Below are 19,036 nucleotides of genomic sequence, written 5' to 3'. Positions count from 1 at the left end.
ATGTTGAGCTGAATGTTGATTGTCTAGCTCGACATAAGAAATTTTCGAATGTCTAGCTGATTGTTGATTGTCTAGCTCAACATTCAATTTGAGAATTGTTTGATTATTATTATAGATCGAATGTTGAGCTGAATGTTGATTGTCTAGCTCGGCATAAGAAATTATCGAATGTCTAGCTGATTGTTGATTGTCTAGCTCAACATTCAATTTAAGAATACTTTGATAATTATTACAGGTCGAATGTTGAGCTGAATGTTGATTCTCTAGCTCGACATAAGAAATTTTCAAATGTCTAGCTGATTGTTGATTGTCTAGCTAAACATTGATTTTAAGAATACTTTGATTATTATTACAAGTCGAATGTTGAGCTGAATGTCGATTGTCTAGCTCGACATAAGAAATTATCGAATGTCTAGCTGATTGTTGATTGTCTAGCTCAACATCCACTTTAAGAAAACCTCGATCATTATTATAGATCGAATGTTGAGCTGATTGTCGATTGTCTAGCTCGACATTAGACATTTCCGAATGTCTAGCTAATTGTCGATTGTCTAGCTCAACATTCCCCTTGAAAATTCCTTGATTTTTATTATAGATCGAATGTTGAGCTGAATGTCGATTGTCTAGCTCGGCATAAGATATTATCGAATGTCTAGCTGATTGTTGATTGTTTAGCTCAACATTCACTTTAAAGATACTTTGATAATTACTACAGGTCGAATGTTGAGCTGAATGTTGATTGTCTAGCTTGACATAAGAAATTTTCGAATGTCTAGCTGATTGTTGATTGTCTAGCTAAACATTGATTTTAAGAATACTTTGATTATTATTACAAGTCGAATGTTGAGCTGAATGTCGATTGTCTAGCTCGACATAAGAAATTATCGAATGTCTAGCTGATTGTTGATTGTCTAGCTCAGCATTCACTTTAAGAAAACCTCGATCATTATTATAGATCGAATGTTGAGCTGAATGTCGATTGTCTAGCCCGACATAAGAAATTATCGAATGTCTAGGTGATTGATGATTGTCTAGCTCAATATTCACTTTAAGGATACTTTGATAATTATTACAGGTCGAATGTTGAGCTGAATGTTGATTGTCTAGCTCGACATAAGAAATTTTCGAATGTCTAGCTGATTGTTGATTGTCTAGCTCAACATTCAATTTGAATATTGTTTGATTATTATTATAGATCGAATGTTGAACTGAATGTTGATTGTCTAGCTCGGCATAAGAAATTATCGAATGTCTAGCTGATTGTTGATTGTCTAGCTCAACATTCAATTTAAGAATACTTTGATAATTATTACAGGTCGAATGTTGAGCTGAATGTTGATTGTCTAGCTCGACATAAGAAATTTTCAAATGTCTAGCTGATTGTTGATTGTCTAGCTAAACATTGATTTTAAGAATACTTTGATTATTATTACAAGTCGAATGTTGAGCTGAATGTCGATTGTCTAGCTCGACATAAAAAATTATCGAATGTATAGCTGATTGTTGATTGTCTAGCTAAACATTGATTTTAAGAATACTTTGATTATTATTACAAGTCGAATGTTGAGCTGAATGTCGATTGTCTAGCTCGACATAAGAAATTATCGAATGTCTAGCTGATTGTTGATTGTCTAGCTCAACATTCACTTTAAGAAAACCTCGATCATTATTATAGATCGAATGTTGAGCTGAATATCGATTGTCTAGCTCGACATAAGAAATTATCGAACGTCTAGCTGATTGTTGATTGTCTAGCTCAACATTCACTTTAAGGATACTTTGATAATTATTACAGGTCGAATGTTGAGCTGAATGTTGATTGTCTAGCTCGACATAAGAAATTTTCGAATGTCTAGCTGATTGTTGATTGTCTAGCTTAACATTGATTTTAAGAATACTTTGATTATTATTACAAGTCGAATGTTGAGCTGAATGTCGATTGTCTAGCTCGACATAAGAAATTTTCGAATGTCTAGCTGATTGTTGATTGTCTAGCTAAACATTGATTTTAAGAATACTTTGATTATTATTACAAGTCGAATGTTGATCTGAATGTCGATTGTCTAGCTCGACATAAGAAATTATCGAATGTCTAGCTGATTGTTGATTGTCTAGCTCAACATCCACTTTAAGAAAACCTCGATCATTATTATAGATCGAATGTTGAGCTGAATGTCGATTGTCTAGCTCGACATAAGACATTTCGGAATGTCTAGCTAATTGTCGATTGTCTAGCTCAACATTCCCTTTGAAAATTCCTTGATTTTTATTATAGATCGAATGTTGAGCTGAATGTCGATTGTCAAGCTCGGCATAAGATATTATGGAATGTCTAGCTGATTGTTGATTGTCTAGCTCAACATTCACTTTAAGGATACTTTGATAATTATTACAGGTCGAATGTTGAGCTGAATGTTGATTGTCTAGCTCGACATAAGAATTTTATGAATGTCTAGCTGATTGTTAATTGTCTAGCTAACCATTGATTTTAAGAATACTTTGATTATTATTACAAGTCGAATTTTGAGCTGAATGTCGATTGTCTAGCTCGACATAAGAAATTATCGAATGTCTAGCTGATTGTTGATTGCCTAGCTCAACATTCACTTTAAGAAAACCTTGATCATTATTATAGATCGAATGTTGAGCTGAATGTCGATTGTCTAGCTCGACATAAGAAATTATCGAATGTCTAGCTGATTGTTGATTGTCTAGCTTAACATTCACTTTAAGGATACTTTGATAATTATTACAGGTCGAATGTTGAGCTGAATGTTGATTGTCTAGCTCGACATAAGAAATTTTCGAATGTCTAGCTGATTGTTGATTGTCTAGCTCAACATTCACTTTGAGAAAACATCGATCATTATTATAGATCGAATGTTGAGCTGAATGTTGATTGTCTAGCTCAACATTCACTTTGAAAATTCTTTGATATTTATTATAGATCGAATGTTGAGCTGAATGTTGATTGTCTAGCTCGACATAAGAAATTTTCGAATGTCTAACTGATTGTTGATTGTCTAGCTCAACATTCACTTTGAGAATTGTTTGATTATTATTATAGATCGAATGTTGAGCTGAATGTTGATTGTCTAGCTAGGCATTGAATGTCGATTGTTGATTGTTGATTGTTTAGCCAAGTTATTGCACATCTAGTTTTTCCATGTTAACATGTGGTCTTCTGTCTAATTTTGGTGAAAAATTGTTGTTTTGTAACATTTATATTTTTTTAGTTAACCCTTTCCCCCATGAGCATATCGTGAAAAATGGCCATTTTAACTGAAAAGCCTCCTCTTACAAGTTCAAACTGCTATGAAACTATGAAAAATGCTTCAATACTAATCAAACTTGGCACAAATGTTGACTGGACCATTGCCTTTGTAACGACATGCTCAGTCTTAAATTTCCTGTTACCATGGCAACGAGGGGACCTCTCAAAATTGCCAAAAATCACTATTTTGCCTCGATTTTTTCCATCAAAATTTATTTCAAAGTGCTGCAACTTTTCAATGGATTGAGATAGAGTCAAAGGCTTTTCAGCGTTGGTTACACGTTACTTTATGATCAACCTGGGGTCATTTTAAGCCTCTCACAAGTCCAAAATTTTCTTGGCGATGAGGGGGACTCCGCCCCCCTTCAAACCCCCCAAACAGAAGGGGGCACACCCCCCTTCTGGCAACCCCCTGATGTATTATTTGGATGGGGGACGGCGCCGAAAAAATGGTCACTTTTTTTAACAACATTTCTCAAACGAAAAACAGTGTTTGGGGTCTAAATAGGACATTTTTTCACTGTTTGAGGCCTCAAAAAGGGGGGGGGGGGAAAAAGCCGTCGAAACACGCTTATATAAGGGAAAAGGTTAAACACACATGGATATTGTATGTAAACTGGAAAAATATTACAGAACAAAATAGCATGCTCTTATGTAAATTATGGTTTTAACCATTAAGCAATTATGAAGAGTATGTGTCATTCACAAAGGAAATATACAAAACGTATTTCTACACCAATTATAAAATGGTGATATGTAGTGGAAACACAAACAAAGAAACACCTGAATAATGGAATTGATGAAATAATGACTTACTTAGTCAGCTTAGTCGGCTTGTCAGATTTATTTCCCGCTAAAACAAAAATGACGAGAGTGACGATTATGAGAAATTATATTTAACATAATGATATAAAACGCATGTTCGACTTTCTAAAAGGCAAAAATGTACATTTTAATAAAATTTCTTTTACGAAATTTAACTGAAAAGTAACCATTTCAAAGAAAATTATATGAAATGAACCCCACCTGTGTTTTCACCTTTTCGTCTCAGTAATATTGTAACATAACCAGCATATGCCACGACTACCACGATAATTATTCCAAGAACAATTCCTACAATCACTGCTTTTATGTCATTATTAGCCGCGCCGTTGTTGCAATCACATACCACTGGTTTGTCTGTAAGTTAATAGAAATGTTCAAAATTTAAGCAATTCATTCCAGTCACTCTAACTATTTTCTGTCTAGTAATGATTAAAAAATCTATTAAAATATTTTGATACCCCTTGTTTTAGCTGTAAGTGTAATATAAATCTATTGGAAAATATTTTGTTCCATTGATTCAAATATTTTAAGCGATAATGTTTACTTTTAATGAAAAGGGTAATCAAAATGGTTGGAAACTGTAAATATTGTCACTGCCTTTACAAGGGCATTTTAAGTTTATCAATATATGTAAACGACAATCAATGCTACTGATACTAAAACAAACACATTTTAAACATGACAGGTTTATGCATCTTCATGTATCTATATATCTAAAACACAAATTGTGTCCATTAGACACGGGGTTCTCTCACATTCCGATGTTTTGTCTGTATACGGACGAATTGTGTGACAACGGGAGGAACGGTATGTCTACATCCCCAACCTTAGTGAATGAGGCATAAAAAGGAACATAACAGATAGTCGTGCAGACATAAAAACTACATTAAGACATAGCGAAAACAAAGATTTATTTCTTCTCAACAATACTAGCTGACCTTTTGTCTTGACAAGCATAATTTCAGATTCTTCCGAATTTCCCAGCACATTTGCTGCATATAGCATAATCTCGTAGTATGTCCCGCTTGATAAACCGGAAACAGTGTAGGTCATTTCATATTCCCCTATGTCAGATACTGATACATTATTCCATTTATCATCTGATACTGTTTTATACATTAATATAAACGTCTGTTGGTGGCCATTGTTATTTCCAGGATTCCATGTCACAGTAAGTGAACTTTCTGTACTCAATTGTTTTGCAAGAATAAAATTCGTAGGTACATCTGGTGGTTTATCTGCAATGATAATAAAAAATAGAGTGCTATTTCTCTATGATCGTTTGCTTACACAAACTCAATCAAACCGAGTCTGCAATTATCATATAATACACGATCGTATTGTTGTTTTTATTGCTTCTGAGGATAGCCACTTCTCCAGAAGTCTGTTTTATCATCGTTCCATCTGCCGTAGAATATATTTTGTCGAAGACATGTCGCAGACCGATAAGAACCGCTTTATGAAAGTTTGTCGTAGCCAAACGTCGCACATCTGCCACAGGGTTAGGGCTGTCGTAAGACGTTTGAATGACGTCAGACTTTTGTTCGCTGTTAACATCTCTACATATTTAGCATATATATTCAAATTTTAGGAATCAGGGAGTACGAAACGAAAGGTTTTTCGAGAGTATGTGGAGGATATTCAATCTTATTTTTCTAAAAATTCCGCAGATATCAACGCAGTATATAATGTAAAAGCAAGTGATTTGTAATTGGTTAAATCAGTCTTGGTATTAAACAGAAAAATAGCTCTGATGTAAAAAGTTACCAAATTACTTAACATTTTAACTCAGATAATTTTAAATTATTCAGTCATACTTACTTTCCAAGACATGTTCAATCACCCATGATTGAAATGATCCTGTCAGTCCGTTATAAATCATCAATTTGTAGTTAACAAAATCTGATTCTTCCACATTTTTTATTTGAAGTTGAGCAAGGTATCCGTCTAGCTCCACTTCCTGTCTATAAAACACATCTTTAACAAATTCTTTAAAGAGCCTGACTGTATGTTTGCTAGAGTTTGTTATAACAGATCCATTTGGGAATGTGAATTGTACAGTGTGAGGTCGAGGATTTATATAGAATGGCACTGTTATATTAGTCGTTAGTCCGAGGTGCCCTAAGATTTTTCTTTTACTTGTCGGGAGAAGCACCTTAGGTGACACTGTAATATATCAGATAGTTTTTATTATACAAGAATATTTATAATCCAATGCATGAGTATTTGAATAGTTAAAGTTACAGAACCGATATTGATCATTCCATATCTAAGTTTTATTTGATTAAAAAGATTATATCAGAATAAAAACTAAGTCAAAATCGTAAGAAAAATAATGACATGTATTCTATTTGAATAATCATAAATAACTGCCCTTGTTGCTATACTATTGTGCACCTGAAGACCATACAATCCATTTGCATACCATTCAACATTGAGATCTTTTAACTTAATCATTTCGAAAAAGAATTTCTAATTGTTATAAAAGAAATAGATATTCGATACAAAAGTTCAACTTACCCAAAATATTTACAGTGATGTTTCCACTTTGATCAAGCCGATCGTTCCTGTCTCGAATGCCATTGTTTGCTTTACATATATAAGTACCACTATCGTGAAGTTGTACATTTTCTATAACTATAACACCATTGTTTGAACTATGTGTGTTATGGACAATAATAGATCCCAATTTTTGCACAAACGAGGTAAAATGATAATTTGCTGGTCGTCCTTCGGGTTTACATTTTATTGTCAAAGACGTGTTTTCCACTGGATACGTATTGTTTACAACAACAATGACATCTGGTGCATCTGAAAATAAATTCATTAATCATCCTTTCATGCACAAAGATTATAAAACTTACTATAAATCTCTCACCAGTAAATTATAACAAAAATTTGCACTTGGAATTCAAATAAGAATGGAAAATTTATTAATGAAAGAAATATGTATTACTATATTCGCTGCGGTGCACTCCTTTTCACAGGTTGTCCTCAATGCTTTTTATATGGAAATAATGATCAAATGATTTTCAGTCACTTTTAAATATGAAATAAATATTTTTTGTAATAAAAATATTTCACCCAAAGATGACAATAGTATACATCTTTAAATGAGTCTGACATTTAATGTTTACTATAAACTTTAAAGACAATCATCAGTACACTTATATAACTTACAGTTTACGGAGACTTCTACTTCTTCTTCAGTAACAAAGTTATGACTTGGGTAATAAATTGATGTTGCTGTAGCTCTACACGTGAAGTTACCATGGTCCGTTCTATCTATATCAGCAAATGACAAAGTATGGCCACTAGATTGTTGTCTCACCCAACTTACTATTGGTGTTGGATTTCCAGTGGTATTACACGTAACAGACACCGTTTGTCCTTCATTTCTTGTTATGGTTGTAACTGGTTTCCCATCGGTCAAAATTTGAACTCTTGGAGAATCTGTACATATTTGTGCATAGAATGTTAAATATATGTATAACGGAAGAAACTGGTTAGATATCTTGTAGTTTTTTATTTGCTTTTTAGCTCATCTGTCACAAAGTGACAGGGTGAGCTATGGTGATCACTTTTCGTCCGGCGTCCGTCCGTCCGTCGTCCGTAAAGTTTTACTTTAAATGACATCTCCTCATAAACCACCAAGCCAATTTCATCCAAACTTCACAGGAATGGGTGGTCACCTTTGAAAATTGTTCAAAGAATTTAATTCCATGCAGAACTCTGGTTGCCATGGCAACCAAAAGAAAAAACTTTAAATATCTTCTCCTAAAAAAACCAAAGAGCTAGAGCTTAGATATTTGGCATGAAACATCTTCTAGTGAGTGTCTACCAAGTTTGTTCAAACAAAAGCCCTGGGGTCAATATTGGCCCCCAGGGGGTCATTTATTTCCCCTATATGCATATAGTAAAAACTTTAAAAAATCTTCTTTTAAAGAACCGAAAGAGCTAGAGCTAAGATATTTAGCATGAAACATCTTCTTATGGGTGTCTACCAATTTTGTTCAAATAAAAGCCCTGGGGTCAAAATTGGCCCCGCCCAAGGGGGGGGTGATTTTACCTATATGCATATAATAAAAACTTAAAAGACTTCTTTTAAAGAACCCAAAGAGCTAGAGCTAAGACATTTAGCATGAAACATGTTCTAATGGATGTCTACTAAGTTTGTTCAAATAAAAGCCCTGGGGTCAAAATTGGCCCCGCCCCGGGGGTCATTGATAGTCCTAATATACGTATAGCAAAAACTTAAACAATCTTTTTTGAAAAGAAACCAAATAGCTAAGGGTTAGATACTAAGCATGAAACATCTTCTAGTGAGTGTCTACCAAGTTTGTTCAAATAAAAGCCCTGGGGTTTAAACTGGCCCGCTCCAGGGGTCTATATACAGGTGAGCGACTTCAGGGCCATCATGGCCCTCTTATTTTTATTTGTTTTTGTTGCTTTTTTATTATTGTTTATTTATTTCAGTATTTCTGTAATAAAATAAACATCTAAATCCATGAAAAATCTTGTATGTAGCTTTGAATTATCTACATTGTAACAGTTTGTTATTATTGATACCATCTATAAATATTGTAAATGACAACGAAGGCAGCTTGGCTTTGTTAAAAGAACAACAACGGGTACGGTGAATTATGAAATATGAATGAAACTTTTTTTAGTACATTGTATTACGAACGCTAGATGTGGTAAAATTTTGATATTTGGTTTTTAAAGACTGGCCATTTTTGTAATGTAAAAAAGAAACATAGTCTCTTACATTCAACTTGTAATAGTACTTGTTTGGACTGGATCTGAAGACCTTTCCTCTGTGTAAAGAAATTCTGCAACTGACATTTTACTGGACTTCTATCAACCTGATATGTTAGTTTAGGTAACCTTAGTGTTCTTGTATCAGCGCTATCAGGTGTTCCAAATTGTGCGGTCCATGTTGCTATAGCTGTAGGATTTCCATAATCAGATGAGGAACAATAAATACTCTTTCCTGTCTGACCTTCTAGAAATGGAAATCTGCTTGTTGATATAACAGGTGACACTGGTGGCCCTATGAATAAAACAGTAATGATGATTAATTTATACTATTTATCAAAGTCAAAAAGACACAAAAATGGAGACACAAAAATAAGACAACAGCGATTCAGCAAACTAATAGTAAAAATTCAATGGTTTATTAGTTATTCCATAATAATTATCTCCAAATTATGTCTTAAACACTGGACATGTTTCTTAGTCGTCATTTATTGTAGTTTTCGCTGCAGTATTCAAAACCTAAGCATTCATGGAAAAGATACCTTTTTAAATCTAAAAAATAGTATAAACAAAACTTTAAGTCTATCGTCTGTAAATTCTGAATATCTTTAAAACTACAAAGCAGTATTCTTTTTATATTATTTTCTACAACAGCAATAATGCTCTGAATGATGATTTTGTGTACATATATTCTTTTCAAATAATAACACAACTGGACATTTTGTTTTTATTTTACACACACCATAAATAAAAATGATATACTAGTTTTTTTTTCATTCACTTACAATACACAGTTATCTTTTCTTGAACCTTCACTAAATTTTGCCCAGGTATTGCGGTTTCACAGTATATTGTTTTGTTGTTATCAGTTCCTTTTGCTGTAAATGTTACAATACTTGTAACAGATTTAAGATCATTTCCATGACTATGTTCTGTATTCTGTACATCAGTCAATGTTTGAGTACCCAGCTTCCATGTTACTATAGCAACAGGTCGTGTTTGAGAGGAGGTGCATTGATATTTTATTTGATCTCCTTCTAACTTTTCTGTTGTAAGATTTGTGATTGTAGGAGTGGTAGCTAATACTGAAAATATGACAATAATATCTGTCAAAAAAGAATAAAATAAAAGTATATCCCATACAGCTAACTTTCTAGAAAATCTAGCCTATACTTTTTAAAGGTAAGCTATATATATTATGGTGTATTATAATTTGTTCCGTAAGCTTTCATACTCATGGTTTTTTATTTTTCTGGTTTTATGCAATTTTAACACAATTGTCTTGTCATATCATGGCGGTTGATGGACTTTGTGGGCTTTCCTGAGTAACTAACATTAATTATCAATTTCTCCTGCAAGTGAATTATTGCCATTTCTAAATCAGCGGTGTTAGACGTAGGACAATTAGGCTCTTCCTTGCGCCCTGTCTTGTTTTTGTTTGGGGTATAAGTATTAAAACTTATAAAGCATTTTCTTACAGATTGAAGGTAAAATTGAGACAAGTCAGCAATAGTAATGTAAAGAAAATCTCAACCTTTAACATAAAGTGATATTCTGCTTGAAAACACATCTGGATTTCCTGACTGTGAAGCTTTACAATATACTTGTTTGTTATGGTCGGATATAACTGGTGTAAATGTTAATGTAGACACTGTGACAATCTCCCTTTTCTTCTCATCATTTTCTCCTATATACCAGATAATTGTGGCAGTAGGTCTGCTTTCACTTGCTGTACATGTTAATGTTTTAGATAAACCATTTGTTTCTTCTAGTGTTCCTGGTGGTATAGTGTTGCCATCCTTTAGTGTAACATTAGCTACCTTTACTGAAGTGTGTAAAATGTTTTACTATAGTTAGATCACCCAAGATAATGTTTTTTATTGAACAGTAGTATCTAAGTGAGTGTAATCAACACACATATTAATTCTTTTTCGCTCTGTGTAATGCAAAGATTTTCATTTCGAAAAAAGAGTATTACAAAAAAATATCAGTGTCTATGAAATTGCAAATGAGAATCATTTTATTTAAAAAATAAGTAAGTATAATCTACCGTCACCTTTGTTCTCCTTCAGAAATTTCAGAGAGTTTCTAGGACTTTTCATTAAATATCATATCAAGGCGCGACTACATAGATTAAGTTGTTCTGCATGAAACTTAAAATTGTTCTCAAGTAAGGAGCCAGAATTTTTCAAAATCAATTATAAGTTACCATAAAAGGTTTAAGATATATAGGGTTTTTTTGCAGCGCTTAACAGATTTGCCATTTGGAAATAAAATTGCGTAGCGCAATTATAAATCTTTTATCTAAGCTCAGTTATACAAAAACAGTTTTCATAATGTACATTGCAAACCTCACAGCAAATTTGTTTCTAAAGTATTCTGAACTTAACGCAAATATAAAAGTAAAAAGTGTTTGTTTCCAGTTTATTGTAGTGCATATTTATTATTCTTTAAATTGGGATGAAAAGAATGTTTTAGGACTGGAAATACCTTTTACATAAAGTGACACAATGTTTGAAGACACGGCTTGGTTTTCTGACTGTATATTAAATGCTTTACAGTAAACTTGTTTCTGATTATCCGAATATTCTGGCGTGAATGTAAAACTAGATGTCCTAGTAGTTTCTCTTTTCTTTTCCTGGCCTCCAAAATACCAGATGATAGTTGCTGTTGGTCTGCTGACACTTGATGTACATGTCAATGTATGAGGTTCCCCACTGTTTACTTCTAATGAATTAGATGGAACTGAATTACCATCTTTTAATGTCACTGTTGATACACGTACTGAAGCAAAACGTAACCTTTATTATTTAGAATAACATAACTTGTGGTAATGCATATGGATGTTGTTTGAGTGACATGTCTATCAGCAAATTATAATGACATATTATTTTAACATTGTTAACAAATTGATAAAACGTGATTATTTCTTTATTCAAAAGACAACCTTTTATCATAAATTTGATTATACAATTGATTTGGCTAAATAAAATTTAAAAGTATTTTGTCTGTTGAAATTTGTGTAGAATAAATAATAGAACAACGTATTTTTGTGCTATTTGAGTCCGATTTGAGTTGAAAACATTGCAACGCTTTCATTTTAAAATAAATTTTCACAATTAGAAAAAACACTCTTGTATAAAACGGAGTGAGCAAGTGATCTGCAATTTTGCATTAAAGTAATTGGTCCAGAGCTTTATCAAATGGAACATATAAAATCGAAAAATTATTACAATTCGCATTATATCAAATATCCTCAATGCACTCTTATTATAAAACCCACATTTTATTGTTTGATAATTTTGCAACACAAAATAATTGCTTATGTTTTTCTTTCTAGATTTTCGATAATTTGTTTCAACATTGTAGCGAAGAAAACAAGAAACACCTTAAATGGTGCATTATAGCGAAATTTATCAAATGGTAATGTAGCAGAATTATGGAGTAAATATGCACTTATTATGTTCACCATAATCATCCTTTAAGGAATAATAGTTTCAAAAATGTCGAAACAAATTGTTTAAAAGATTGTTTAAGATTATATACTATACTTTCTCAATATTTCAAATGTGTATTTCTTCGTTATAGAAAATCCGCCATCTGACCAAAAAGTGGTGTTTGTGTAAAGAGATAGTTCATCAGAATGTAACATATTAGCTCTTTTATTTGTTAGAAAAAATACAGAATTTGTACCTGCAAATCTAACGTCAACAGACGCTGGTGTAAAAAGTTGATCTTCTGCTCCACTAATTGATATAGCACCACACTGAAACTTCACAGTTGTATCTGTATTGTCAGTAAACACTGTATATCTTGACAGAGTTAATGTAGATGTATATATTTTCTCAGAATCAGTACAATCACCAGTCCTATCTGTTACAGGGGCTGTTGTTGACCACTCTTGACGTGACCCACTTGTCTGTAAATATAACAAGTATTATCATTTCCAAAAATTCTAGGGATCACCATTTACCCAGGAATTCGAAAAATATTTTTTCTTCCTGAACTATTAATAGACCTTATGTTTCTTCTTTTAAGAAAAATACCCTATATATATTTTAACCTCGAAGACGCCTACACACTTGTTTTTAGTTTTGTACATAAAATAGGATTTCGTCTCTGTATAAAGGTAATCCGACAAAAGTATGGCAGTTGACATGCCCCGTAGGCGCCCTTTATTTGAGATATTTTGTCCTCTATTTTATTATTATTATTATCTTTGGTATTAATTTCTCCGATTTGAAATGGTCAAATCTTGTTAATTGTATGGTAGGTATATAAGACCCTTTCATTTAAGACCGTATTCAAGTTGTCGCCCTTGGATGACGTCATTGGGGGATACGGTGGACAATGTACAATAATAGAGGGATATAAAGGTTTTAATCCTTTCTCTTGTAAGATTTGCATATTTAAATTGTCAAAATTGTGTGTCATTGAATAGGATATATCATAAAAAGGATGGTGAAACAAAAAAAAAATGTTTACTTTGATTTGTTTTAATTGTATACCATATATTGCAGGGTAACTGATCATGATTACCATTTTCGTTAGATTATTTATAATGAAAATTTTGCCAGGCAGTTAAATCATATAAACCTGCTTATATATACCAGATATATAGATAATGTATCTATGTTTCTGCTTATGTACAATATCCAAAAGATATTCTGAGTTATACTGTAGTTTCGAAATTGCAAGAATTGCAAGATGCTGGTTAATTAAAAATCATTTTGATTTAAGCAATACCTGGGATGTACTACCGTATGTTCCAGGCAATACTAAGACAAAGAAAATCAACAATATAAATCTATGTAATTTCAAAAAAATGTAAAGACATAAAAAGTAAAAATTCTTTTGAATGTACATGACTGTATACTCTTTGTGTCTCTCAAAAAATCGTACATCACACCAATATATTGAAGCTAGTAAAGTAATATTTTCAACTTGATACTTTTTATTCATACTCTGCTTATCAAATATTTAAAAAAAAAATCACAAAAAAAAAAAAAAAAAAAAAAAAACAAGTTTGAAACACGTTCACAAAAATTCGTTATTAAAGTTTTACGTATTTTTGACTGTGCCAGTTGGTAGGTTGGATCGAGTATCAAATCAGTAAGGCATGACCAATTAAGTCCCTATAGGATGATCCATAACAAAATGCATGCCGACCATAAATATTTTGACAACTAACAAAAGTGACGTAATCTGATGTAATGTTGTAACTCTAAAAAATGCACCCTGGTGATTTATGATATCACAGTCAACTGTCGCTTGTATGATAAGCTTGAAAAAACAATCATTAAAAGACATTGACAATCTCATTTTCATGTTTTGTCACAAATACGCCGGAATTTTCTAAATGACGGATAATAACACAGGAAACTAGAAAATAGCCATTTAAATTAATAATAGGCAATTTCAGTGTGAATGGGTGTTTATGAAATATTAAAATTTGTTTTAGTGACTAGCTTTTATCCTAGCATTAGAGAAAATCTATATCTATTTACTCAACATCACTAATTCCGCGTCATCACTTATCTCACGGTAATGGCATATTTTCATGTAACCATTGACATAATTGGTCAGAATTGACATATTTTATTCAAACACCTTAACAACAAAGTTTTGTGCAAAATAGTTTAAATCTATAGATTTTTACGTAAAACTGAACAACATTTTACAAACTTCTGCAAAAAACAACAATAGTCCATTAAATTTGTGCATACGTCTGAAACAATCATTAATTTCTAAATGTTCTTGTTTGTTGAAAAAATAAATTTTGTGTTACAACGTAAAGATACTTTTAATATTTAAAATTATGCAAAATAACATAAAGAAATTTTAACTGAAACATGATAAAAACTGAAATAGAACACCATTACCGCGAGTTAAATGATGACATACTGTTTTCAAAATGGCCGACACACGGTCTACATCTGACAAATTAAAACTAATTTTGATTGAATATATTGTTGTTTCCTTGTGTCTTATAGCAGAAAAATGACTAAATGATACAGTTTATGACAGTTTTTGTAGTGTAAGTTTATTGTTTGTGTTCTTTACTGTTTTAAAGTGTTAAGTACCGTGAACTAAGAGGAGCACAGTATATATAACAAATATATTCACTTTCAAATTTCGTTGTTTCACTCCGTAGCGAGAATTAATCTCAATCTTAGTTTATGCATTTTTTTTATATTGTCTTGATATTGAATTTATGTATGCATGCGTTAATTTTTATATGTTATAATCATAACTGAACGATCAGTATAAATTTACGCATTTAACTTTTCAATAAGCTATATATATAAAATTCCATGCGGCCTGCATAGTTTTATCCCCCATTTACGTCATATCCGGTAAGGGAAGTTACTCTTCCCTGACTGTTATCGCTTAAATGAAAGGGTATTACCTTCTCACTTCCCCTCGAAGCGTGCTCGTCGTTGAGTGGAGAATTTTGGATGGCGTAAATAAATAAATAAAGACCAGATCTTGTATCTGCGGACCAGCTGCCGGTGTCTTGACTAATGCCGAGGGGGTGGTCTTCCAAAGTAGGCAGAGACGACGAGGATGGTGTGCTAGGGTGCATTTATAATAGCCCCTAGGACAGATAGACGTTTTGCTAGGCACCAACAGCCCCTTTAATAGCTACCACCTTTCATTATTGTCCCAGGTTACTGTACATTTAGGTTCCCATTGACCGCCGTACAGTTAACTACTTTTGGCACAACATTCATACCTCGTGGAAATTGCATGGAGGTAAATTATCACCACTTTGTGTTTAAAATAAAATCTTTAAAGGCATTACTAATGATATGTCCAGTGTCCGTACTCGACAGCGAAAGCTGCTTTTTGTGCCTTACCGAGCGGATGCACACACACGCATGCACGCGCGCATGCAAACACGCATGTATGTACACATGTACACCTCTTTCTCACTGTTTTACGTTATTTTGTACCCGTTTGTATATTAATGTCAAAAACTTAAACGGAATTCTATAATATTCTCCTTTGAACGAAGTGAAATGACACTTTTATTGAAATAGTTTAAGATTTCATGTAATTGATATTGTATCTTAAACATATATTATTACCTCATTATAATACCATGTGAAGTTTGGTGAAGGAAAGGCACATCCTGTGCGGCAGCTAAAGAGCACTGAATTCTGAACAAGGTCTTGGTTCTGGCTTGGTTGATTATCATACTGGAGTGATGGTGTGATAGCTGGAATGGAATGGACAATAAAGACTTAAGAACACACATATAGTAAATTCAACGTCATAGGTAAACCTGCTAGCCCGACCCGGATAACATTGAAGACTTTGACATTGGTACCAGCAAAATATATGCCCTGTCCTAGGAGGGTCAGTTGGTAAAAACCACGCCAATTCTTTTTCAATTCAATATGAGTTAAGCTGTATCCCAGGATACCGTTGATGCAAAATTAAAACCATTGCATTGAACAACTGGACAAAATCTGATGCCCCTGCGCTTTTTCTAGTAGAAACTGGGAAACTAAAATAACTCAATTAAAATAACAATTCTAATAATCATTTTCCTATTTCATACATTCATTTCTAAAATATTAATTGCTGTAAAATACATTTAAGATATTTTCTAGTTATATGATAAAAATGCACGTTTCTAAGAAAATATTACATATTTGTAACAAGAGCACAACAAAGGCGGGGCAATACACGACCAAATAAAATTTGTGTCGAAGAATTATACAAAAAAAATCCTCTCAGAAACTTGACCGAGAAATGTTTTCGGTTTCAAGGTGCAGACATTTTAATCCTATTTTCCGAACACTTTGGTAGTGTGCAAAATGCCAGCTTTACAAGATCTTTACCTTTGGGTAGAAGCTTGGTTGTTGCGCACGTTACATTGTCTTATAATTGTGATAATTTCTGTGATTTTTATCCAAAAAAAGTTAAAAAGAATAAGTTTAAAAGAATCAAATGACTTTTGGGATTGGGCAAGTTTTGATCTGCGTTCTGCATATATCATCTCATTTGTAAGTTACGTTTCTGTCAAATACATGTAGTATTATTTTCCTTCTCTCGGTTAGACATTTTGAAAATTAATACATGACTTCGTGTGGCCTTGACCTGAAAAAGGTCGAATATGCGTTCTGCATATCATCTCATTATTATTAACAATTCTGAATTGGAGGACTAATTCTAATTAGTAAAATACCTAGTCTACATACTGTATACAATAAGCTGCGTGTATTTTCTTCCTTGGTTGTTGATAGCACATGTCCAATATTTCTGGTCTTCTGATCTATTTAGATTGGTGACTGTTATAGTGATACCACTGCTACTAGGATTAAATGTATGTCTTGGTGTAGTTCCTAAACACACAGATGGAATACATTGTGTTACTACTGAAGCAGTTGTAATATCTTGAGGCAAGGTATCTGTCTTATAGACCCTAACAACATCGTTGGTAAACTGCGACACCTCACAAACAATCTGTATATCGCCCCCTTTTACAGGTATCTTGTTGTCTTTGATATAAATTCGCTGCACAGTATCTAATACATGTATAAGAAAAATGTATCTTATAATGATAATAATAATGATGATGATGATGATAAGAAGAATAATAATAAGAATAACATAATAATTATAATGTATATCACATCCTTTAACACGTATCTTGTCTTTGATATAAATTTGCTGAACAATATCTACATACAATATAATAATAATAATGATGATAATGGTGATTATGCTGATGATATGATATCCCAGGTAAATACACGTTGGATTCTTCAGTTGTATAATCCTTTTTTCGATATTACCACAAGCTAATCAAATAGATGTTCGTCTGTATTATAGTAATACGTACACTATCTTCCATGACATTATCTTGGCATAAATTATCTTGGCAAAAGTCAAATAAATATTTGGTAAAATTCAAATTAAAGTATTAAAGAAGTTCAGTTATGAGGAAAATAAAATCTTACCCGAATTGACAATTGTTATTAGTCCAAATAATAAAATAGCAGTAAAATTCAACATATCCGTATCAGTAAAATAATTTTTATTAAAATTGTTTACATTTGCTTGTTTATTTATGAACTTTACAAAATCAAACAGGAAGTTTATAGATTAACGTAAATAAACGGTTGACCTACTTCAATAATATACCTAAAAAAGTTAAACATGTAATAAAATGTAATGTTTATAATAAAGTTTGATAAACTGACTTATTTGATCACGGATTTATAGACACGCATTTATATGTAATATAAATCCGTGAGTTGACTTCCCATAAAGGGCTGGAAAATGTTTTCAATTAAACAAATTTTTATTTCAGTGTTCAAGAGAATAATTTGTTTCAGTTCTATTTTAATTTTAAAATGCCTCAAAAAAGATCAAGATGATGTTATAACTTTAAACGAATTTATTTTAAAGTTGCAAGTTTTATCTTGTTTTACGTAAAAAATACTTTACTATTTTATTTTATTATCGATTTTGACAAGATTAACTTTCGTACTATTTATTTAAAGCAATGAATATATTAAATTGATGTCAAAATGTTTTAAAACGCTTTCATCGTTTAAATGTGAAATGAAAATCGGTATTATAAATAGCAAACTGTCTGAGGGATTTGGACCGGTAGATAACATGCTTGTAAACGTGAAACAAACCATTTCTTGGTTATTATCATGTCATATATTCAACCTGTTTTATTTAAATACGTGCACGCAGTTCAAACCCATAATTCAAGCCAACAAAAATACTGAATTAAGATAAACACATAAAATGGCAAGGACATTATTCTTCAAATCACAGTGGCCATGCAAACAGGTATCCGCGTGTTTTTCCTCTTTCCAAAGGAAATCATTTCAAAGAAAAACCATCATATTTCTGTACAGAGTTGTTCAATTTAAGCAGTTCAGATAAACTCATTTTAATTACGTTCTTATTATTATAACGTTCTTTTAACCTGTTTCCTTTTGAAAAAAGTATAGCTGACTATATCGTCAGGGCTTTACTTCTGAAGCCATCAATGTTCTCAAAATAGCCATACCTTTCTGTCTGGCGGTTTTGAACATACTAAGATTCGCATGTAATTCCTAAAAAAGTTTGCTTACTATCGCATGCATCTATCATGTCATTCAAAGTTAGACACGAATAATGTTTACAATAACAAGAAATGTATGTATA

At 32.3% G+C, this 19,036-nt stretch overlaps 1 protein-coding gene across 1 annotated transcript; it reads right to left on the bottom strand.

The window, feature by feature from the left end:
• Positions 1-3,873: 3,873 nt before the first annotated feature.
• Positions 3,874-17,945, bottom strand: LOC132759621 (hemicentin-1-like). Its single transcript, XM_060751431.1, has 14 exons — positions 17,830-17,945; positions 17,068-17,394; positions 15,949-16,079; positions 12,551-12,776; positions 11,348-11,641; positions 10,392-10,682; positions 9,643-9,942; positions 8,868-9,152; positions 7,280-7,552; positions 6,620-6,910; positions 5,921-6,265; positions 5,038-5,337; positions 4,301-4,453; positions 3,874-4,127 (listed from the first exon to the last, which is right to left on the bottom strand). Exons 1-14 carry the CDS (start codon positions 17,882-17,884, stop codon positions 4,087-4,089), a joined length of 3,312 nt encoding a protein of 1,103 aa, XP_060607414.1. The 5' UTR covers positions 17,885-17,945; the 3' UTR covers positions 3,874-4,086.
• Positions 17,946-19,036: the final 1,091 nt, after the last annotated feature.

The sequence above is a fragment of the Ruditapes philippinarum genome, unplaced genomic scaffold, assembly GCF_026571515.1.
Source record: "Ruditapes philippinarum isolate M1 unplaced genomic scaffold, ASM2657151v2 ctg6489_1_1_1_1, whole genome shotgun sequence".
NCBI lineage: Eukaryota > Metazoa > Mollusca > Bivalvia > Venerida > Veneridae > Ruditapes > Ruditapes philippinarum.
This window is presented reverse-complemented; position numbering and strand designations above follow the sequence as displayed.

What these genes read in the sequence shown, in the direction of transcription:
- LOC132759621 (XM_060751431.1), bottom strand. Translation starts at nt 17,884, where the DNA reads ATGTTGAATTTTACTGCTATTTTATTATTTGGACTAATAACAATTGTC. An exon ending in AATATCACTTTATGTTAAAG is followed by an intron (nt 9,943 to 10,391) that starts GTTGAGATTTTC and finishes TCATATTTTCAG; the next exon opens with TATTAGCTACCACTCCTACA. An exon ending in CATCACTGTAAATATTTTGG is followed by an intron (nt 6,266 to 6,619) that starts GTAAGTTGAACT and finishes GATATATTACAG; the next exon opens with TGTCACCTAAGGTGCTTCTC.